We start from the raw sequence: 23,832 nt of genomic DNA, 5'->3' as shown, positions 1-23,832 counted from the left end.
AGATCAAGCCTCTGAATATCTTTAGCCTTGGGAAGAGCAGATAACTCTCTTTCCCTAAAACCAAAAGGAAGGGGTCCTATGTGTTAAAGATCTGATTGATTCATCAATGTAAATTTCAAAAGGGAACAATCTTAAACAAATACCGTCTTCAGTCACCAAGTATTATCAATTCTACTACTGCAGTGTAAATTCCATTTGTCTCTGCAGGGTCCTCAGAACACCAAACTCTCTAAAAATTCTCTAGCAATGTAAAATAATGGCATCTGTCTAGCATGTAAGATCATTAAAGTCTATATTGTAGAGAATGTAAGGACACACATACCTTAAATTTTTACCAGATTCACATATATTAACTTCAATCAATTTTGATTTTTTCAGGAGAAGAAAAATTCAATTTTTTTTCAGGAGAAGAATTTAGCTCTTAATGATATACTTGCATGTAATATTCTGATAATAAATTTAATAATATGTTTCTTTACAAAACAGATACCCTATTTTGTTTTGCCCAGCATTCTGACAGTTCAAAAGATAAGGACAAACTGTGAAATTCATTTGAACATCAAATATGTGTTCTAGTGAGTAATTCCCTGAAAGTATTACATTGCTGGCTTTCTTTTCATGAGTGATGGGAGTGCAGAGATTTATATCCTTTAAAAGAATCTCAGAACTGGCTGGGTATAGTGGCTTATGCCTGTAATCTCTATACTTTGGGAGGCTGAGGCAGGTAGATCACCTGAGGTCAGGAGTTCAAGACCAGCCTGGCTAACATGGTGAAACCCTGTCTCTACAAAAATTAAAAAAAAAAAAAAAAAAAAAAATTTAGCCAGGCATGGTAGCGCGTGCCTGTAATCCTAGCTACTCAGGGGGCTGAGGCAGGAGAACCGCTTCAACCTGGGAGGAGGAGGTTGCAGTGAGCCGAGATCACGCCACTGTACTCCAGTCTGGGCCTGGGAAACAAGAGCAAAACTCTGTCTCAAAAAAAAAAAAAATCCCAGAACTGTAATGGAACTGAAGGTATAGTCTATTCCAAGCATGAAAATAAACATTGGCATGCATATTTAAGACCCAAAAGGATTCATTGTGAATTTAGAAAACATCAGGCAGTTGACATAGAATATTTATGAAAGTTTGCCATTTTCTTTCTTATACCTTTCAGCTGTTTTTTATGAACCCTGAGTATATTTTTATTATAGGCAGCACCGTCCAATAGAAATAAAGTATTAAGTGGACCACAAAAGTGAACCATATGTACAGTTTAAAATTTCTAGTAGAAATATTTTTAAAAGTAAAAAAGTAAAATTAATTTTAAGAATTAATTTTATTTTACCTCAATATATTCAAAATCTTAACATGTAACCAGTATAAAGAGCATTAATGAGATATTTTTACATCACTTTTTCATACGAATTCTCCAAAATCTAGTGTCGGTTTTATACTTAGAACACATCTCAATTGAGGCTAAACACATTTTAAACACTCAATAGACATAGATGGCAAGTGGCTATCATATTGGACAGCATAGTTACAGAGAGTGACTATTGTCATCTGGATTAAATGATAAAGTGAAAGAATGGCAAAAATTGGCCCATCAGTGTCCGGCTGAAATCCCATTTCTTCCTAGATGCCTCTCTGATCCCATCTGCAGGGAATGACATTTTCTTACACAGAGCTTTTTATGAAACTTTCCTTTAACTTTTTCTGTGTTACTTTTAACATGCTGTCTTTGATTGTTATTAATGCACAAGTGCTAACATCCCTATGTCACTTCCTTGAGGAATCTTTTAGCTTTCCTTAAGAGTGGAGTTCCAAAGTTACTATGTATTGAATAAAGCAGTACTTCCTTTTATTTGTCCACAGTTTCTTCCTTCCAGACCTCATGTGGTAGCCTTCTAATGCTAGGCAGTCTTATATACACGTGCACGTTCAGTTTGTCTGTAATTTTACAAAGTGTGGTAGGCAGTATAGTGCAAAGGCCCTGGAATTCCTTGCTTTAAATTCTGACTTCACTCCCTACTCTGAGACCTTGGGCAAATCTTTATCCTCTTTGGTTCTGTTCCTTCATCTGACAAATGAAGATTATTTTTATTACTCTACAAAATTACTGTGAGAATTCAATAAGATAATGCACTTTGCAAATGCACTGACATGCGAATTTCCCGTAGTCAGATGTTTTGTCTACTGTGGTCACTGTTATATACTATTACTGAGACCTATGTCTGAGGCATAGCAGGAATCAATAAATGTTTTGGTGAATGAAAGGTAAAATTTGTAGTTTTCCTTTGTTCTTCAATCACTTGCTCAGCTGTCTTTGATTCCTCCTCTTCACTTATCCATCAATCTCTCAGCTATTTTAGCCATTTCTACCTCTAAAACAGCTTCTGAATGTGTTCACTTTTCTATATCTCCTCTGCACTCCTCTTGTTGTGGTCACTATTCTTTCTTTTTTACTTTTACTTTTTCTTCTTTTTGTTTGTTTGTTTGTTTGTTTGTTTTTTGAGATGGAGTCTCGCTCTGTCACCCAGACTGGAGTGCAGTGGTGCCATCTCGGCTCACTGCAACCTCCACCTCCCAGGTTCAAGCGATTCTCCTGCCTCAGCCTCCCGGGTACCTGGGACTATAGGAACATGCCACCACACCCAGCTAATTTTTTTGCATTTTTAGTAGAGACGGGGTTTCACTCTGTTGACCAGGCTGGTCTCGAACTCCTGACCTCGTGATCTGCACGCCTCAGCCTCCCAAAGTGCTGGGATTACAGGCATGAGCCACCACGCCCGGCCCACAGCCACTATCCTTTCTTACCAAGACCAGCAGCCTAGATAATGGATGACAGCATTTCTTCTCTTAACTGGTTTCTCTGTTTCCACTTGTGATTTCCTTACAAGTCATATAACATTGGTTGAACATCCTCTAGTGGATTTCTATTGCTCTTCAAATAAAATCTATATTTGCCATAGTTTCCAAGATCTCACCTGATTGGATTTTTGTCTGACTATCCAGCTCACTCAGTTACTATGTGTCAGTCGTATATATCTCTCTCCTCCTCAAACATGCCAAGCACACCCACCCAACATGGTTTTAATGCTTGACATTCCCATTGCACGGGCATCTTGCTTCCAGTTTTGGTTAACCTTTTCTGTCACTGAGTTCTCAACTCGAATATAATCTCCCTATATCCTTCCCTGATTACCAAATCTAAATAAAAGCCCTCTTAGTAGTCACTCTATTATTTAGCTGAGTTATCACATTCATTTGTTTATTTAGTTGCTTGTTATCAGGTGCCACCAGAGAAATGTAACTTTCCTACAATCAGAAGCCCTTTCTGTATTATTTACACAGTATCTCTAGTACCTAGAATAATGCTAACCCCCTTTAATAGATGTTCAATAGATGATGAGTAAATAACAGTTTATATACCTAGTGTTTCCATATATGCTTGGGGTGATTATGCAGGGAATATATCAATACTGAATATAGTTATCAGGAAAGGGTGGAACTTGAGATGACCTTTTAATAACAGGTAAGATTCATGCTCATGGAAAAGAGGTGAGGATACTCTACACTAGCAAGGTCACAAAGTCAGGAATTAGTATTCTATTTGTCATTTATAAATGTCATTCAATGATAGGGGCATCCTGAATAATAAATCACTCATGAAAAATTCCATCCTTTCCAGAATGATTCAATTCATTTCTATATTCACTATAGGTATTCTGTAATGAAAAGCCTAAGCATTTTTAATATTAATTGTAAAAGATTTATGTTTCTTAACCTTTTCTGTTTGTTCTAATTCTTATATCTTAAGACAAATGTCAAATGGAATGATCTTCTATGGGGTTAACTGAGGCCATAAATTCATTTGTTGTCAGTTAAATATATAACCATACAATTACTTTTTACTCTATTTGGACACATTTTTTTCAGAGATATAAATTATGTATGTTACTAAGTGAAACTGATTTTAAGGAAACATATTAATCTTTAAGATTCAGAATATTATTATTGAATACATTATATCACTAATGGTTATCTCAGTCTTTCTTGGTCAATTAGATTATTTGTTAAATTTTAATGAATTAGGTAACAGTATCCTGGTTGCTTAACGAAGTGCACTTGGATAATTGGGATCATTTCTCTAATCATTTAAAATTAATCATCACATGCCTGCAAACTATGCTTTAAAAGTGGAAATAAAGCACAAATTACATTTCTCTTAGGCATGTGTATTCTACATAATTTTTGGAGGGGATAATAGTATATTTTTTGAATTACATTTAAAAAAATTAGTCAAATACTTTTATCATTAGATCACTACAGTTTCTTTTCCTTCTACCCTTCGATAATGTCTTAATGTGACTATGCCTGAACTTAGCACTTTATTAAGATTATATTCTACTATAATTGCATGACATTTTCTCCTACCATCCTTTTTCATACCAGAAGTTCTCAGCATTCTACTCACTCCATATTACTGCTTATTACTCTGTGAACTTCACTGAGTTATTCTGCCTCTACTAGCCTAAAATTATTCCTTAGTGAACATAGGAAGGATCACAACCTCTACCTTGCAGTAGTAATTACGGTAAATATGATTATTACAGAGTTAGTGCTTTTTAAACTTTGGAAAATATAAATTTACTTTTCTCTTTCTCTAGGTATCCTACTGCATGCCATCCAGAAAGGAAAAGCTGATTAAGGTCATTGTTTATGGCGACAAAGCCAAAGTAAAAAAAATGACCGTGGGCATGGACTACATGTTTCAAATGAAGACAGTTAAAGACAAAGATTACAGTGTATCTGTAATGAAAAAAGTGACTACAAGTAAGGAAGATCATAAATAGCATTTAGTTTTATAGTCCTGTAACACTTGAAAGTATTTTGGCTAAGCATGATTATAGTTGTTTTAAGACACAAAAGCTGATAAATAATGATGATCTTAAGAATGTGATTAAGATAACTCAAAAATATGTGACCTTATAAAAGTATTTGTATATATAGATATACTGAGAGTGACACAGGTTTTTAAAAATAATCTGAAGCCAAAAGTATGCATATATGTTTGTATGTACATATTGTTATATCTGTTACATACATGGAATATCTATGTATACACATGTATATATATTATGCCCTAATAATATAAACACAATTCATTTTCTACTGACCTGAGGGTTGATAAACAGAGTACTTCTGTTTTCTCTTTCCTGAAGTTTGTAGATTTATTGTAAATTGGTTTTGTAATGTTTCTGGGTGAGGTGGAATAACAATATTAGTTATCAACAGTTCTCATGAAAATCTGTGAGGTTGCCTCTCAGTGGAGACTAAATGATAATGCAAGCAGCAACATTAGTTCCATTGATGAACAGATTAAAAATGCAGCAATATAGGAATGCTAAAAACTTTGATGTAATAAAAAGAGCCACATTTGGAAAAGCCCTTACTCCTAGCCCTCACACCCTCTATAACTTATTCTCTTTCATCTTCTTTGATATCTAGCTATCTGCTTGGTGGTAGCTAACAAAATTCTGATTATGTTATATAAGGATATTTATGGCTACAAGAGACACAAAGCTAAAGGAATGTCTTTATTACGAGTGATTTATGATTGACCAAGAAAAGATATTTGGGAACTAGAGAGAATATTGTTGTATCACTTAAGTTAAAACCCATATGTAATATCTTATTTTTCTATTTGCAGAGATAAACATATAGAACATTATACATGAAAAAAAGAGAAAAGAAAAAGAAAAAAAAGAACATTATACATGAGTAAATTAAAGGACTGTTACATAGATATTTAAATTATAATATTCATAATTGCTTTATTTTTACTAACATATGTGTAATTTCTATTTACATATAATTTACCTTTTCATTAGAACCATCTAGGATTTGTAGCTTAACCTTGAAAGCTGTGAATACTTCTTCAACTTTAATGTGGAATACAACAAAGACCAATTTCACTCATTATAAGATTTGTATATCAAATAGAACAGTTGCAAAAGACTATCTTATTTGGGAAATGGTGACTGAGCACACAGTTACAGGTGTGACTCATGGTGTAACATATAACATAATGGTAGACAGAATAAGAGGCAACCTTGGAGGATCTGGCATGTTTACCAGGGTTGTTTGCAGGTCTGCAAATTATCTTTGATATTTAAGAAATTCACATTTCTGTTATATATTGTGTTGTTCAAGATACAATTTCAGTGGAGTTTTTTGAAATTTGAAAACTTACAGTCTATAGACTATTTCAGAGGATGAAAGTACTCATTTTAGTGGGCTGTTCTGCAGATTTTTTTTTTTTTTTATAAGATGGAGTTTTGCTCTTGTTGCCCAGGCTGTAGTGCAATGACGTGATCTCGGCTCACTGCAACCTCTGCCTCCTGGATTCAAGAAATTCTCCTGCCTCAGGCTCCTGAGTAGCTGGATTATAGGCACACACTACCTCGCCTGGCTAATTTTTGTATTTTTAGTAGAGATGGGGTTTCACCATGTTGGTCGAGCTGGTCTCGAATTCCTGACCTCGGGTGATCCACCCACCTCAGCCTCCCAAAGTGCTGGGATTACAGGCATGAACCACTGCACCTGGCCTGTTCTGCAGATTTTTGAGATGACATGTGAAATATAAATTGAATAAAACATTATTTGACACATAGTGATCAATAAATGAGGTTAATATTATATTCAGTTTCACACTGAATTAGAGATCTAGCTAGTGGAATTATGTGATGTATTTGGGGATCATCTATTCTCCTAAAAATGTGTTCTTTGTCTTTGACATCCTAATATGTGTTATACACATGAAAAAGCATAGTCTTACGACAGCCACAGGATAGTAAAGAATACAAGCACGGAAACACATGTAGGATAAGTCAATGCAACAGGTGAAGCAATGAAAGTATGTCCAAACTTATTGTAGTTACACAGAAGAGGGAAAGATTAGCTCTACGGCCTCGATGGAGAAAGCTCTTTGGGGCTGGTAATGTCTGTAAAAGGATTAGGAATTTGCTAATCAGACTAGAGAGCATATGGAGTGTGTGAAAAGGAGGACTCCCAGAGTTAGGGAACAGCCCATTGAAAATTATGGAGGTGTAAATGAATATGGTGTATTTTTGGAACTATAATCAATTCAATATTGAAATATTTTGTTTTTTGATATATAAAGAGTATAACATCCTATCCTGAGTAATTTAGAGAGTAATTTTTAAATCCAAAGGAAACTATGAAGCCTATGAATATTTTAAATTTTTCAAAAAAGTACAAGATTGCAAGAGTAACACATGAGAATTACTCTTAAGTGATCTTGAAGGCTATGGATTGGGCAAATGACCCAGAGGTCGCAGACATATGGTGATAATTCAGGGTATGGGTATTTATTATTTGGCTGTCAACATTTTCTTAGTTTCTTATTTTTGCTGTAGCAAATTATAACAACGCAAATGTATTATCTCATAGTTCTATAGGTCATAAGTCCAATATACTTCTCTCTGGTTGAATCAAGGTACTAGTAGGGCCGTGTTCCTTTTTGTAGATTCTAGGAGAGAATAATTTCCTTGCTCATTCAAGTAGTTTGCAGAATTCAGTTCCTTGTGCTTGTAGAACTGAGGTAGTTATTTCCATGGTGGCTGTCAGCTGACAGTTGTTTCCAGATTTTAGACGACGCCTCATTCTTTGACTTGTGATCCTCTTCCAACATCCAACAAAGGAGGGTCGACTGCCACTCGGGCTTCAAATCTCCCCTTTCCCCCCCATCATATGTGACTCTTCTGCCTTCCTCTTTTACTTTTATCGGCTTGTATGATTAGATTGGGCCTACTTGGATAATCCAGGTTGATCTCTGTTTATAGTTGATAATCTTAGTTCCATCTGCAAGGTGCCTTTTGCCATGTAACACAACATATTTACCATTCCAGGGTTTAGCATTTGGGCATCTTTTGTGGGGGTCGGCCTTACGCTGCTTAACACATACACTATTATTCTCCCAAATGTGATATATATGTGATAATGCAAAACAAGGAATGAATTTAGAATTCATGTACCAGCTTTACTCCAGGATTTGGCACTGGTTAGCTAAGTCCTACTGGGCAAGTTACCTGATGTCTTTGGGTATCAAGTTTCTGAGAAATTTAAATTAGATGACCTCTGAGATTCTTTTTGACTCTTAAAAGAGTCAAACACTTTGCACATTTTTGTTCTAGTTATACAGATAATCTATGACTTACAATGCTTTAACTTACTATTTTTTACTTTACAATGATGCAGAAGCAATATGCATTCAGTACACTCCTCGACTTACATAGGGGTTACATCCAATAAACCCATCACAAGTGGAAAATATGGCATCAATTGTGATGGGTTTATCAGGATATAACCACACTCTAAGTTGAGGAGTGTCTGTCTATATTAATAGATACTATACACCTTATCTATTTCTAAAAACCAAATATGTTAAATCATGTGTCAAATGTCTTCTTCTACAGAGTATTATGATAGGTAAAGTATTCAATCAAACACACTAAAACGGGACCCATTCTAGAAGTTTTAGTCTGTGGCAGCATTTCTCAGCCTCACCACTATTGACATTTTGGACTGAGTGATTCTCCTTTGTGAGGATATGTCTTGTTAATTAGAGAATGTTTAGCAGCATCCCTGGCCTCTACTCACTAGATGCTAGTAGGATCCTCCCAATTGAGCCAATCAAAATTTTTGTTAGAAAATTGCTACAAGTCCCCTATGTGGCAAATCACAACTAGTGGTAAACACAGATATGTTTAGTTAGATACAAAGATCAAATAGATCACTGAGCAAAGATTGAAGAAAAAATATGAAAAATTATTTTGCTTATACACAGGTAAAGGAAAGAGTACAGTTAGCATGAGTGACAGAATTTGCTCACTTACAGAAAATTTTGTCAGAGGAAAAAGTGACCAAGGTGGTATCAATATCAGGAAAGTTTCATAAAAGATACAGAATTTTGTTTTCATTTTACTTAAAGAAAAGTGCACTTTGTAAAGTAGTAGGAACTTGATGTTCTGGTTGCATAGTGCGGTTTAGGTGATGGTTTTGAGATATTGCAGGTAAGTAATTGAAGTCCCTGTTAAAACAGTATAGTGACTTAAGAGATGAGTATAAGAGGAAATGGGAAAATATGGTAATCTGGGTTGCCTGGTGGAGCTCTCCAGAGCAGAAGGACATCTTGCTGTCCTAATTTTTATAAACAGAAGAGTGGTGATGATGGAGCAATGCTTGGGGATCCATTTTGAGCAAAGCACTGAGTGGATATGAGGAGGGGGCTAAGCTAAGAAATGAAGAACAGGTAACATGATGGTTTAACTAAGAGATGACCAGGGCTTTTAGAGAAAAATAGTAGAAATAGCAATAGACTATTAATCATAGCTTACATTTAGTACTTAGTTCTTATTATCTTCTAAGCACTTCACATGTTTTAACTTATTTTATTCTCACAACAAGGTGTGAGGTGTTATTATCCCCATATAGATGAGGCCGGTGATGTTAAGTATTTTGCCTAAAGTCTTGTTTATAAGGCAGAGTCAGGATTTAAACCCAGCAATCCAACTCTAGGGCCTGTGCCCAGTGTCTCTATTAAAAATTGATTTTTACACCCTGGTGGCATCCGATATAATGCTGACTTTTTAGAGGATGTTTATTTTATTTATAATTTATTCCTAGCCTATTTCTTAAATATGAGGAAGCTACAGGCACTTGATAAGTATACATTGCCCTGGCATGGGACATATTTAGATTGAATCCCTTAAGCCAAAATTAGAAGTCACTTCAAATAAAAATCTTAGGCTTGAAAGAAAAATTATAGATCATCCAATTTTGCAGTTGAATCTATTCTAAAATATTAATTAATTCATTTAGGATTTTAAAACCTGCTGTTATTTATAAGCCACTTTGTGAAAGTTAGAGGAGCACACAGTTTTCATAGTAGTTGAAAACTTGAGCCTTTGTCTCTGGGTCTAAATCTTGGCTCTACCATTTACCTAGTAGCTATGAGACTTGGTGGAATACTTAAATTCTTTGTTCCTCACTTTTTAAATGTCAATAGTAGTATTCATGGTGTTGTTGCAAGTGTTACATAAAACAACATATGAAAATGCTTAGCACAGTGCAAAGTGTGTCATAAACTTAGTAGGAGTTAGTTCTTTTTATTTTGTAAATCTGCTGCTTGTATATCTCATTATCTGTAATAGCATATATTATGTCCAACCTATAATTTAATCACAGAAAAATTAAAAAGTGAAATTCAAAACTTATCAGATACAATGTTAGTGCAGAGAAAATATAAAGTTAACAATGATGATGAAACTTTTAAAGTCTTAGTATGTTATTTTAAAATATCTGCCCGTTGTACTCTTTGCTTTCTTGATACCATTTTGATAGGTCTGACTCTTTTTGAATGTTCTGAGATATGTAAGATTTTGTTTATAGTGGATGTCTTCCCAACTCTATTGAGCTGTTTCCTTTATAGACACAGACCATCGGATCTTATTTCTCAGCTTCTTAAAATAAAATTTAGGTAAATTCACTGAAATGCCAAGGGAAAAGTTAAGAGATGCTATAGTTAGAGCTGTACTGTCGAATATACAGTGTTTGGCAGCATGTGGCTATTTAACCTTGGAATATGGCCAGTCCAAATTCAGAGGTATCGTAAGTTTAAAATGTATGTGAAATTTCAAAGAGTTAGTATGAAAAAAATAATGTAACCACCTAAATAATTTTATTATAATTATATGTGAAATAATGCTTTTGATATATTGGGTTAAATAAAATACATTATTCAAATTAATCTTACATGTTTCTGTTTACTTTTTAAATGTGGCTACTAGAAAATTAAAAATTGCATGTGTGGCTCACTTTGTAGTTTTATTGGACAGTGAGTGGTGGTTTAGAGACTCACAAGATATATTAGCATATCTGAGGCTTTAAAATATCCTACAATAAAGAAAGCTGCTTAACTTAAAAAGAACTTATTTGACAAAGTAGTTTGATCACAGAACATCTCTTAAGCTCTAATGATATAGAGTTGTGAGTATTAAGTTTTAGGAAATTAAAGTCTGGGAGAAACATGTAATTAAACCTAGAATTTCTTTTGCTAGCCCTAATTAAGTTGAATATGAAATGATTTTTTTTCCTCTTAAAACTCCAAACATTTCCACTTCACAATGTTATTTTTATTGGTTAGTAAAAATTAGGTTGACAATAGTACTTTTATGTTTTAGTTTCTTATCTTTTGAGAGATTAAATTCCATGGAGAATAAATTATATCTTTGTTATGGTGTCTATTTTCAATTAATTGAATCTTCTAGCTCTTAACCAGAAAGCGGCACTCTTCCATAATGATTTAAGCATTGCTGTAGATCCTCTACCTTTTTCTGAGGGCAAGCTTCCCTCCTCTCAGCCTAGACTACCATGATTTCCTACTAATTAGCTTCCTGCTGCCTTTTTTACCTTGCTCTAATTTATAGCCCATGTTTCAAAATTATATTTTTAAACAAAAAAACAAGCCCTGTTGCTTTCCTGCTTAAAATTCTTTGGTGGCTTCCCACTGAATTTAGGTAAAAAACCCTAAAATCTCTAGTATGACCTACATGATCATCAGTCTGTTCCCCTTTCTTATTTGATCCCAGAATCTCTGGCTTTCCTCAGTTACTCCAATTCTTTTTCATTTCCAGGGCTTCCATACACTTTGCTATTTGGAAAGACCTTTACCAAACTCTTGTGAAGATTCCAGGCCTTCCCTCTTGATCAGATTGGCAATTGTCCAGACCAATATATTCTTCCTTCTCTTGGTGAGACACCGTTCATTCCTAGGCAAGGGTTATTCAGTCCAGGAAACCACATCCTGTTTCACCGCCATCCCACTAACTAGTGCTTCACTTCTCACATCTTCCTTTTTCTTGCAAAGTCTTATTCCATGTCTTCATTAGTTTCTTGTCTAAGACTTCATAGATACTAGTTACTCTCTGGGGTCCCTGAAGCAATAGTATTAAACCCTCACGCAAATCAGTAAATGTGAGTAGCAGTTGGTTAGATAGATCAATCATGGTAGATTTTTGTCTATTTTAATGTAGCAGATAGGAGAATCAAGCTTTTTTTCTCTCAAGCTTCAGAATACAGAAGGCATAGGTCTGACTTACCTTGGAAAAAATGCCAGCAGCTAACAAAGAAATTCTCCCCAACACAGGCTGGGTATTTCTCTGATTTTTTGCCTTGGGTTTACAGTATTCTTAGAGTTATCAGAAAACTGTAGTGGACAATTAGCGGTCGATGCCAAGAGAATGTTTGGAACTCTGAGAATGTTGGGGTGGACATTAATCAATTGATACAAGCTTTGGGTATGCAGGACAGCGTTATGTTATAATCATTAGAAGAACTTTCAAAGGAGATAAAGAAAAACTATTTCAGAAACATTCTTCCCCAAAACACCAAGAAAACGACATATTATGTTAATATTTCTGTTATATGCAATGTGCCCTGTTAGTTTTGTTAGAAAATGTATATTTTATTATATCCATTTTCAAATTGTTTCTGGTAGTGGGGTTTTAAAATGATAAATGAGGTTCAAAATTAATTCCAGCCTCCTTTCTTTTAGAAACAGTGTTAGCTTGAATCTGCATCCGACGTGTTTTACATGCCTGGCTTCATAATCTTTCTTCCTCCCCCTATATTGTTTGTCTGGAATCTGCACTAAAGATAAGGCAGAGTGCATACCTGACTCATGGCAACCGATCAGAAGACTTTATGTGGAAAACTCCCTTCAAGGAGGTACAGGCAGCATAAACAAAATTTTTGAAAAAGTGGAAGCAAAGGTAGAAGAATATGGTTGAAATGGCTAAAACAATTGGTACTTGTTTTAAAACTATATTTCATTTCTGATATGAAACCTTATCTTTTCTTTTAAAGAAAGACCTAACAAAATATTTATCAGATCAGCACCGTAGGAAAGGGAAAAAGATATTAAAAATTAAAAAAAGATAAAATAACAAATATTTATCAGAAATGCTCACCCTTTAAAAAATCTGGAAAATTTTGGTTATATATTTTTCCAATTATCTTCTGTTTGGTAAATTTCCAAGTAATTGGATAGTTTATATTTACTTTGTTTTAAAATGATTCAAATTTTCAATTAGAGCATAGGCTTTCAAAAACAATCTGGTCAACCAGCAGATTTTAGCAAATAAGAAAGATTTTAGAAACAGAAAATTAATTGTTATATTATTTATGATAGTTATACCTAAAACCTAGGTGTTATTAAATATTTACATGTCTAACACCCAAATATAGTTAGAGATCATTTATTGTACTCAGTGATTTCTAACAACATGATTATTTTGGAACTTGAACCTATACTGTTGCTTTTCATTTTTTTGAAACTTTAGGAGAATAACTTTATTTTAAACCTCTATTTTTCAGTATCAGAACCAGAACAACCTGAGAAACTTAGAGCCTTCAATATTTCCACACATTCTTTTTCTCTGCACTGGAGCCTACCCTCTGGTCATGTGGAAAGGTATCAAGTGGATCTTGTTCCTGACAGTGGCTTTGTTACTATCAGAGATCTTGGAGGTGGAGAATATCAGGTATAGTTTTCATTATTGTACTTGCTGAGTCTACTTGTATTTATATTTTGCTCCTAATAGGAAAGTTCTTTATTTTATGAAACCTATCTACCACAAACACTTACTCCTGGTTGGATTTTTGAAAGCATAAGTTGAAGACAAAAACGTTGATGTCAAACTGATGAGTGTAAGTTTCAGCATCGGTGGACTGTTACCTTAGCAACATCTATGCTGCTTTTTTTTTCTTTTTTAAGTTCACCCTGAACCTACAGCCAGTCATTCCAAGGGTTCATGAATAGTTTAACAAAGAAAGGCAGAGCTATTGAGTAATACAGGCTCATTAATTGTGTACTTGCCAGAAGGATCTGTCTTTAAATCATTAATGCAGGCAACATTTCTCTCTAGAGCCATCAATGTGATTCTACTGCCTGAAAAATGTAATAAAGATGGATTTTCTTATTTTTATTTTGCTTTTTATTGGGACTTCAGAGACACAGGTATTTTGTATACACTCTTTAAAAACAAGGGCTAAGCCATTGGCTGTAGATTTCTCAAGACTTGAATAGTTGTTCCTTGTGACAGTGAAGTAGGATAGATAGAAATGCTAACTTAGGCTGTGATAACACAGTATGTTTTATAAGTTTTTATTTTAAAGTTATTTGGTAAAAAGTTATATAACAAATCTGTATTTTACAATAGTATGGAACTTATTGTGATGTTATAAACAGTGCAGAGTTATATAGGGAAGTGTTAATTTTTGTTATAGTGATATATTTATTTTAGCTTTCTTGCTTTCTAGAAAGAATTTTAATGCAACATTTGTTTGTGGTGTTCTAGGTTGATGTTTCCAATGTTGTTCCTGGTACTAGGTACGATATAACCATCTCTTCAATTTTTACAACATACAGCTCACCTGTTAGTAGAACAATGACAACAAATGTAACAAGTGAGTATATGTTTTAAATTACTTTGTAGGTAAAGTATATGGAGTCAGTATAATTCTACTGGATGGAAATACTTATATTGGCAGCATGTACATTAAATTCATGAAAACAGTGTAGAATAATTAAGGCAAAATGGAAACTTAAGAAAGTGATCTGCTTAGAAGCTGCATTCTGCTGTTTCTTCAGCTTCCTTTACTTTCAAAGTGCAAAGATAATTACTCTATACTTGTTTGTGAAATAGAGCAGAGAGACTGTTAATGCTAACATTTAAATAATACAGAACCATGAAAATAAACTGGCTACATTTGCTCAGGAAGGATTATTCCGTTTGTAAGATTGTTTCTTGTTTTCTTAGTTTTTCTGTGTAAGCCTTGCATTAAGTGATTTTCTTTTAAAAATGATTTGGCATCAAAAGTATATTTGGCATGTAGTATTTAGTAGCATTCCATTTTTCACATTCTTATAAAATAATGTGTTTGGTATTCCCCATAGTATTTTTTTTTTTTTTTAAATAGTAACAGAGCTGTAGGGAGTATAAACTCATATTGCTCTTCGGAAATTTCAAATTTTACATTTGTAAATACTGTTATTATGTGTTTTTGTGAAAATGCAATAATTATTTGACCTTTTAACAAAGTGAGTTTTTAAAACATAGAACCAGGGCCTCCAGTCTTCCTAGCCGGGGAAAGAGTTGGATCTGCTGGGATTCTTCTGTCTTGGAATACACCACCTAACCCAAATGGAAGGATTATATCTTACATTGTCAAATATAAGGAAGTTTGTCCATGGATGCAAACAGTATATACACAAGTCAGAGCAAAGCCAGACAGTCTGGAAGTTCTTCTTACTAATCTTAATCCTGGAACAACATATGAAATTAAGGTAATTATTTTGTATATGACTACTTAGTGTTCAAACATTTCATTCATTTTAAAAGTGTAGTAGGTTTTTCCCACCTTGTCAAGCCTTTACAGCTGAATATAGTCCATGACTGACAAACAATGTTCAGAATCATGGCCTCACACCCACCTGGGATTTTAACAATTGGTAAAATGTTATCGTCTCTTTTCATTTCAATTGTTATACATATTTGTATATTACCTATTTCATTTTTTCTATGAATATTTTTGCATATATTTATATACATGTATGAATATAATACAATACTCTAGAAAATAAAAATTATGTAAAGTTAAAGAAGGAAAAGTTAAATGCAAACAAGAGGCCAGGGTAGTTTGAATGCAGGTATGTAAACCATAGGACGTTATACAGTTATTCAAAATTGACTTACAAATTTTATTCTCCAATTTCCTAGAAACCAAAGTAAAAAGGGCAATAAATCTGTTATACAATTTATATATGAAAATTGTATAATAGTTGCATAGGGGAGCTCAAGTTTTTGTTTTCTGTTTTTTTTTTTTTGTTTGTTTGTGTTTTTGTTTTTTGATGCTTTAGATTGGAGAGAAAGTCTTCATTGAAGGATTAATAGCTGCAGGACTGGATTTTGTAAACTTCTTTCCATAACAGCTAAGGGTAAAATAATAAAACCAAACTTAGTAAAAATAATTTTGCCAGGTTTTGAGATATTGTGGTCTAAGAACATGGCCTTGATCTATATATAAAATTTAGACTCCAAAGAAATGTCTGTTTTTTAAAATTGTTTTTGACTCAGGGCGCATGTGCGCAGGTTTGTTACGTGGGTATATTGTGTAATGGTGGGGTTTGGGCTTCTAGTATATCTGTCACTCAAATAGTAAACATTGTACCCAATAGGTAATTTTTCAATCCTCACCCTCTCCTACCCTTTCCATTTTTGAAATCCTGTGTTTACTATTTCCATTGTTACGCCCATGTGTACTCATGGCTCCCACTTGTAAGTGAGAAAGTGCGGTATTTGACTTTCTATTTTTGAGTTATTTCACTTAGGATATGTTCTCCAGCTCCATCCATGTTGCTGCAAAGAACATGATTTTTTTTTATGCCTGCATAGTATTTCATGGTGTATATATACCACATTTTTTTTTTTTTTTTTTTTTACCCAATCAACCATTGATAGATACTTAGGTTGATTCCATGACCTTGCTATTGTGAATAATACTATGATAAACATAAGTGATGGTGTCTTTGTGATACAATGATTTCTTTTCCTCTGGATAGATACATAGTAGTGAGATTGCTGGGTTGAATGCAGTAGATCCATTTTTAGGTCTTTGAGAAATCTCCATACTGTTTCTCATAGAGGTTACATTTCTAGCAACATTGTATTAGGGTTCCCTTTTCTCTGCATCCAAACTGCCATCTGTTTTTTTGACTTTTTAATAATAGCTATTCTGACTGGTATAAGATGATGTCTCATTGTGGTTTTAATTTACATTTCTTTGATAATTCCTAATGTTGAGCATTTTTAATACACTTATTGGCCATTTGTATGTCTTCTTTTGAGAAATGTCTATGTTTTTTGTCCACTTCTTAATGGGGTTTTTCTCCTTGTTGTATTGTTTACATTCCTTGTAGATTCTGGATATCTGTCCTTTGTTGGAAGCATAATTTGCAAATATTTTCTCCTGTTCTGTAGGTTGTCTGTTTACCTTGTTAATTATTTCCTTTGCTGTGCAGAAACTTTTTAGTTTAATTCAGTCCTATTTAAGTCCATTTTAGTTTTTATTGCATTCGCTTTTGATGTCTCAGTCACAAATTATTTGCCTAGTCCAATATCCAGAAGAGTTTTACCTAGTTTTTATTACTAGGATTTTTATAGTTTCAGGTTTTATATTTAAGTCCTTAATCCAGAATGTGTTAATTTTTGTATATGGTGAGAGCTGAGGATCCAGTTTCATTCTTTTGGATATGGCCAACTAGTTTCCCCAGCACCATTTATTGAGCAGAATATCCTTTCCCCATTGTTTATTTTTGTCAACTTTGTCAAAAATCAGTTGGTTGTAGGTATGTGGCTTTATTTCTGGGTTTTATATTCTCTTGCACTAATGTATATGTGTATTTTTGTGTCAGTACTGTGCTATTTTAGTTACTATAGCTTTGTAGTATAATTTGAAGTCAAGTAATGTGATGCCTCCAGATTTGTTCTTTTTGCTTAGGATTTCTTTCACTATTTGGGCTCTTGTTTGGTTTCATATGAACTTTAGGATTGCTGTTCTAATTCTGTGAAAAATGACGTTGCTAATTTCATAAGAACTGTGTTGAATCTGTAGATTTCTTTGGGCGGTATGATATGGTGATTCTTCCAATCCATGAGCATGGTATGTTTTTCCACTTGTTTGTGTCACCTCTAATTTATTTCATGAATGTTTTGTAGTTCTCCTTGTAAAGATTTTCACCTCCTTTGTAAAATGTATTCCTAGATATTTTTTTTTTTGTGGCTATTGTAAATGGGATTGAATTATTGATTTCATTCTCAGCCTGAATGTTATTAATGTATAGAAATTCTACTTATTTTTGCACACTGAATTTGTATCCCAAAACTTTATTGAAGTCGTTCATCAAGTCTGGGATTATTATTTTGGAGTAGTCATTAGAGTTTTCTAGATATACAATTATGTCATCAGTGAACAAAGATAGTATGGCTTCCTGTTTTCCAATTTGGATGCCTTTTATTTCTTTCTCTTGCTTGATTGTTCTGGCTAGGCCTTCCAGTAGGAGTGTTCAGTAGGAGAGGTGAGGGTAAACATCCTACTTTTCTTTCATTTCTTAGGGGGAATGCTTTCAACTTTTCTCCATTCATGTTGACTATGGGTTTGTCGTATATGGCTCTTATTATTCTGACATATGTTCCTTTGATGCCTACTTTGTTGAGGGTTTTTATCATGAAGGGATATCGAATTTTATCAAATGCTTTTCCTGCATCTGTTGAGATAATCATATGGCTAACAGGGTTGGGAGAAAAATATTGAAGAAAAAATCTTTAAGTTTAATAAAAAGGTAGAATATTTTTACTTACAAAACTTATAAAGGCTAAATTATTTAATTTAAACTTATTTTATTTTCCAAAAAATCAGTAAGCTAAAGCTTTTAAAAACAGATAACTTCGGCCGGGTGCAGTGCCTCATGCCTGTAATCCTAGCACTTTGGGAGGCCAAGGCGGGCCGATCACCTGAGGAGTTCAAGATCAGCCTGGCCAATATGGTGAAATCCCATCTCTACTCAAAATACAAAAAATTAGCCGGGTATGGTGGCGAGTGCCTATAATCCCAGCTATTCGGGAGACTGAGGCAGGAGAATCACTTGAACCCGGGAGGCAGAGAGTTGCAGTGAGCTGAGATCGTGTCATTGCACTCCAGCCTGGACAACAAGAACAAAATGCCGCCAAACAAAACAAAACGAACGGAAAAACAGATAGCTTTTGTTATCTTTGCACACTATACTTTATAAAGTATCTTTTATACTTTATGAAATAGATAACTTTGGTTAATTATTTTAAAAAACTTTAGCTTAGTGACATTTTTCAAAAATAAATCAAGTTTAAATTAAATAATTTAGCCTTTACAACTGAAATATTTCATTTTTAAATAAAACTTATAGTTAGCTTTTCATTTTTCTTCCAACCTTGTTGTATTTACATGTCTGTTGTTGACATTTTGGATATTGGTTTGAACATTTCTAAAGAGCCACTTTTGCTAAGAATCACGAACTCAATGTAGTTACTTTCAATAAATATTTGTTGAACATTTACTGTCTCTTGCATTTATAAAAAATGTTTAGTCCTTCACATAGTTGAGGGTTTTGTTTTGTTTTGTTTGTTTTTGAGACGGAGTCTCGCTCTGTCGCCCAGGAGGCAGTGCAGTGGTGTATCTCGGCTCACTGCAAGCTCCGCCTCCCGGGTTCATGCCATTCTCCTGCCTCAGCCTCCTGAGTGACTGGGATTACAGGCGCCCGCTACCTCTCCTGGCTAATATTTTGTATTTTTTTTAGTAGAGACGAGGTTTCACTGTGTTAGCCAGAATGGTCTGGATCTCCTGATCTTGTGATCCGCCCACCTCTGTCTCCCAAAGTGCTGGGATTACAGGCGTGAGCCACCAGGCCCAGCCGTCCTTTACACGGTTAATATGCGAAATTTAACATCGTCTTACCTGAATGCTACAGAAAGATGAGCTTATAAAAAGCAGTGCTAAATTAGACCACAGGAAAATGCTTCCAGTTAAGGGATATGTATGACATTTCCAAAGGATAATAAAGAGTAAAGATATCTTCTAAATCCTCCCTCAATATAACATCAATATCTTCTTTGAGCCTTGAAAATAATTAAATATAGAGAAGGAAATATATAAAACCTGTGTAAATATGTGATTTTATATAAATGAGACGCTATTCCTAGAGGATAAGAAATATTGGGAGAAATTTTGCCAGGAAGTTTTTTCTTACTGGAAGTATGCCTATTTGCCGAATTAAAGAACACGATCAGAACTGGAAAGCAAATACTAATAGCATGATTCCCACAGTGAGAAAAGAAAAAGAAAAAGTTCTTACCTATGTAGAAGTCAAAATAAAAGATTTGTGATGACTATTTTATGAAGAAAACATAGCTTAAAGAATAGGCAAACTTTTTCTAATCTGAGTATTATATAATATAGGTATTATATTTTCTGTCAACATACACACCTTCAGATTAATTAACATGTTAATTAACATGTCAATATACGCTATTGGGGATAATTAAAAATTTTTAATGTGCTATAAGAAACTATTGCTCATAGGAAGGTGATTTAGTCAGCCTAGTTCTGCTTAGATCTATTTTTATGGAGTTTGAATTTTTATTCCTTTGAATTCTCTTATTTAAGATCTATTGGGAAGCCCTTACTCTCCATTTCGTCTCACACTTTATACATCATTCTTGTGACCTTTACTCTGTTCAAATAAATGTTAGCCATTGCAGAATTCCAAAGGGTATTTGGCATGGTAAATTTGATGTCTTTAGTATAAGTAATGTTATGGAAAAAATCCTGTTAAGTATTTTACATGTGCTAGTTCATTTAGTCCTCAGCACAATCCTACAACATAGATACATTGTTATTCCCATTTTAAAGATAAGAAAAATGTTACTTACAACGTTAGGTAAATTACTCAAAGCTACTATCTGGGAATTGGTAGAACTAGTTAAAACAAGGTTATGATTCCAGTCATGGCATTTGCAAAAGCTTGAGTCTTATTCTCATTAATGACATTTTCTCTTTCTATTCTTATCTGTTGGAAGATTTAAATCAATTTTTTTATCTTTAAAATTCTAGAATTCTTAAATTATTAATTAAACCTACTTATTTTTAAAACAGTTTTTTGAGTATTTATTTGCCTGATTAGATTGTGAACTCTAAATTAAGGTACCATGTACATGGTCTCTTGCATTTGTTACAGAAATAATTGTAGTGTATTTTATGTAGTGGATATAGTAGAGAAATACTGAGCTTTCAAAATAAACCCAACAGCTGCTGGATTCTTGTCCCATCCAGCGGGATCGTTAACACAGACCTTGGAAGAGGGGGTGGGAATTTAGAGAGACAAGAGACACAAGAAATGGAGACAAGACAGTATCCTGATCAAGTTTCGTTTATTGAGGGCGTTGGTACAGCTTATATAGGATGGTAAGAAAGAGGAAGTGCTGCAGAGCAGGCGGGGAGGAGAATAATGAGAGACGTCACCAGGCGCATGCTCGGTAGACTTAGTCTTTCCCGGGGCGGGAAGTTATCTACCCGCCCGGGAAAAGTTCGTGTGCCGGAAAAGTTGATGATGAAGAACCAGGAAGTGCGCCATCTTGTCTCCGCAATGCGGAGCTTAAGCAACAGAGGCCGAGGCAATTCCCGGGCCTCACGGCTCGGGACAGATTCTTGCTCTACCATTTATTCCTGTGTAACCTTGGGCAAGGTATTTGACCTTTCTCAGCCAGTTTTCTCATCTATAAAATTTTGACAGTAATACTTTATATGTTGATTATATAGATATCTTCATCTTTACCTTCTTCCTTGAGAGTATTAAAAAAGTATCTTTGGCATTTATCTTATGGATAAGTCAATTTTTTTTTTTAAATTTTAGATTCTGTTTTTTCAGGGAGTAAAATGTTTGAACACAATCCTTTTGGTCTGTTCTAGGTTGCTGCTGAAAACAGTGCTGGCATTGGAGTGTTTAGTGATCCATTTCTCTTCCAAACTGCAGAAAGTGGTAATTTTCCTGTCATTTATTTTAAATTGATTTAGTCATGAGTTTGTAATTTAAAATAATAAAGAATATAAATAAAAACTAACAGTAAAATACATACAATTCTCAGTAGCATGGCCACTCAGTTTTAGAGTTCTTTCAGATAGCTAATTTATTCATTAAAATATATATTATTCTTTCTGATTATACGAGTAGTAATTGTTATCTTACAAAACTTTGAAAAACAATAATAAAAAATGAAAATTATCCACAGACTTATCGTATAAAAAACTTTTATCATTTTGATGCATTTCTGGCTTGTCTATTCCCCCCATTAAGATATATTATATGACTATACATTAATGAAAAGTTTGTGCTATGTATGCAAGTTTATATTCTGACTTTTCTCTTTAATATTAAGTCATAAGCAGGTTATAAGACTTTTGGAAACATGGATTTTAATAGTCATTATGTTATTCTGTAACATGCAGCCATTACCAAACCAATTTAAGATACCTCCATTCTTTGGGAGGCTGAGGTGGGCAGCTCACGAGGTCAGAAGATCAAGATCATCCTGGCTAACATGGTGAAACCCCGTCTCTACTAAAAATACAAAAATTAGCTGGGCGTGGTGGTGTGCACTTGTAGTCCCAGCTACTCGAGAGTCTGAGGCAGGAGAATGGCGTGAACCCGGGGGCGGAGCTTGCAGTGAGCCAAGATCGTGCCACAGCGCCACTGCACTCCAGCCTGGGCGATACAGTAAGACTCCCCGCTCGCCTCCCCACCACACACACAAAAAATTCCTCCATTCTTCCAGGGGCATAGAGGAAAAATCTTGATGTCACCTGTGGCTCTTTTCTCTCACAGTACACATATAATCTATCAGTAAATCTTGCCAGCACAATCATCAAAGTGTATTCTGACTCTCACCCTCATTGTTAACATCCTGTCCAACATTATTCCCAATAATTGCTGCATTGTATTTTATTTTTATTAGAATGCAACTGTTCTAAAGTCTCTTAATTCCTAACTTATAGGTCTATATTCATATAGACCTCCTTCCAAAGATCTAACTTTCTTATGTAATTCATGTGGCTATTATTTATAAATTATATTCTAGCATTCTTTTGTACAATGTAAATCCAAACTTTAGTTATTTGGCATCTTAATACTAGGCATCTTTATTATCACTTTTTTAAAAATCTCAGACATTTTGTTTCATTTTGATTTCTTTCAAAAGTGACTTGTCGTGTTTGTTTTATATTCTGAAGGATCTTGGTTTTTTTACTCTATCAGTTTTACATACTTTACCATGAGGTTAATGGAAATAATTTCCCCTAATTCTAGCTTCATATTGGCTTCATGCCAACTCAAATAGAACTTAGATTATTATTGTTATTACTCTATTTAATTAATAATTGATAGAAAAGCATAATGAAATTATGAAGAAAGCTGATTTTGAAAATTTAAAATACAATAATCACAACCAATTGGAGGGTATCCACTTGATATTAGGCACTAGACATTTATAAACATTCCAGAAATGTGCTTTTTGGTGAAAATGGTTAGATAATTGATTCAGTTTGCTACTTTTTTCATATCCGCTGAAACTACATTATTCCAAAATAGTTAAAGAAATAAGAAATTTATCCCAACTCATTTGTATGTTCATAACTATTGATTGAATTGTTTTCATATTTATTTGAAACATTTCATCAATGCATGTATTAGCCCAGTTATCCTAAAGTAAAGTTGATTTGCCCCAACTCCAGTTTTTTTATTTTAGGCAAAGTTCAGTTAAATATATTTATAAAAATCTTACACAAATAGATTTTATTCAATGTATTACATATTTAATTTCATGTACCATGAAACTATATAAATGTAATTGTAAGTTTTATAACAAGGTATTTTCCTTCCCAACCTTTCTCTTCCCCAGCTCCGGGAAAAGTGGTGAATCTCACAGTTGAGGCCTACAACTCTTCAGCAGTTAACCTGATTTGGTATTTACCTCGGCAACCAAATGGCAAAATTACCAGCTTCAAGATTAGTGTCAAGCATGCCAGAAGTGGGATAGTAGTGAAAGATGTCTCAATCAGAGTAGAGGACATTTTGACTGGGAAATTGCCAGAATGCAATGTAAGTACCACAGAACACTT

The 23,832-nt window shown here is 34.1% G+C and overlaps 1 protein-coding gene across 1 annotated transcript in view; it reads left to right on the top strand.

Moving 5' to 3' along the window:
* Positions 1 to 13,841: 13,841 nt before the first annotated feature.
* The window catches only part of PTPRQ (protein tyrosine phosphatase receptor type Q), a 218,733-nt gene continuing 208,742 nt past the window's right edge, over positions 13,842 to 23,832 (top strand). Inside the window, exons 1-5 of the mRNA XM_033221161.1 lie at positions 13,842 to 14,086; positions 14,427 to 14,535; positions 15,189 to 15,415; positions 21,628 to 21,697; positions 23,613 to 23,812. Of these exons, the coding sequence (XP_033077052.1) occupies positions 14,036 to 14,086; positions 14,427 to 14,535; positions 15,189 to 15,415; positions 21,628 to 21,697; positions 23,613 to 23,812 (657 nt within the window). The 5' untranslated portion in view covers positions 13,842 to 14,035. The remainder of the gene's footprint in view (positions 14,087 to 14,426; positions 14,536 to 15,188; positions 15,416 to 21,627; positions 21,698 to 23,612; positions 23,813 to 23,832) is intronic.

The sequence above is a fragment of the Trachypithecus francoisi genome, unplaced genomic scaffold (genome assembly GCF_009764315.1).
Source record: "Trachypithecus francoisi isolate TF-2019V2 unplaced genomic scaffold, Tfra_2.0 Lachesis_group11, whole genome shotgun sequence".
Lineage (NCBI taxonomy): Eukaryota > Metazoa > Chordata > Mammalia > Primates > Cercopithecidae > Trachypithecus > Trachypithecus francoisi.
The sequence above is the reverse complement of the archived record's forward strand: the minus strand, read 5'-3'. Positions and strand labels throughout refer to the sequence as shown.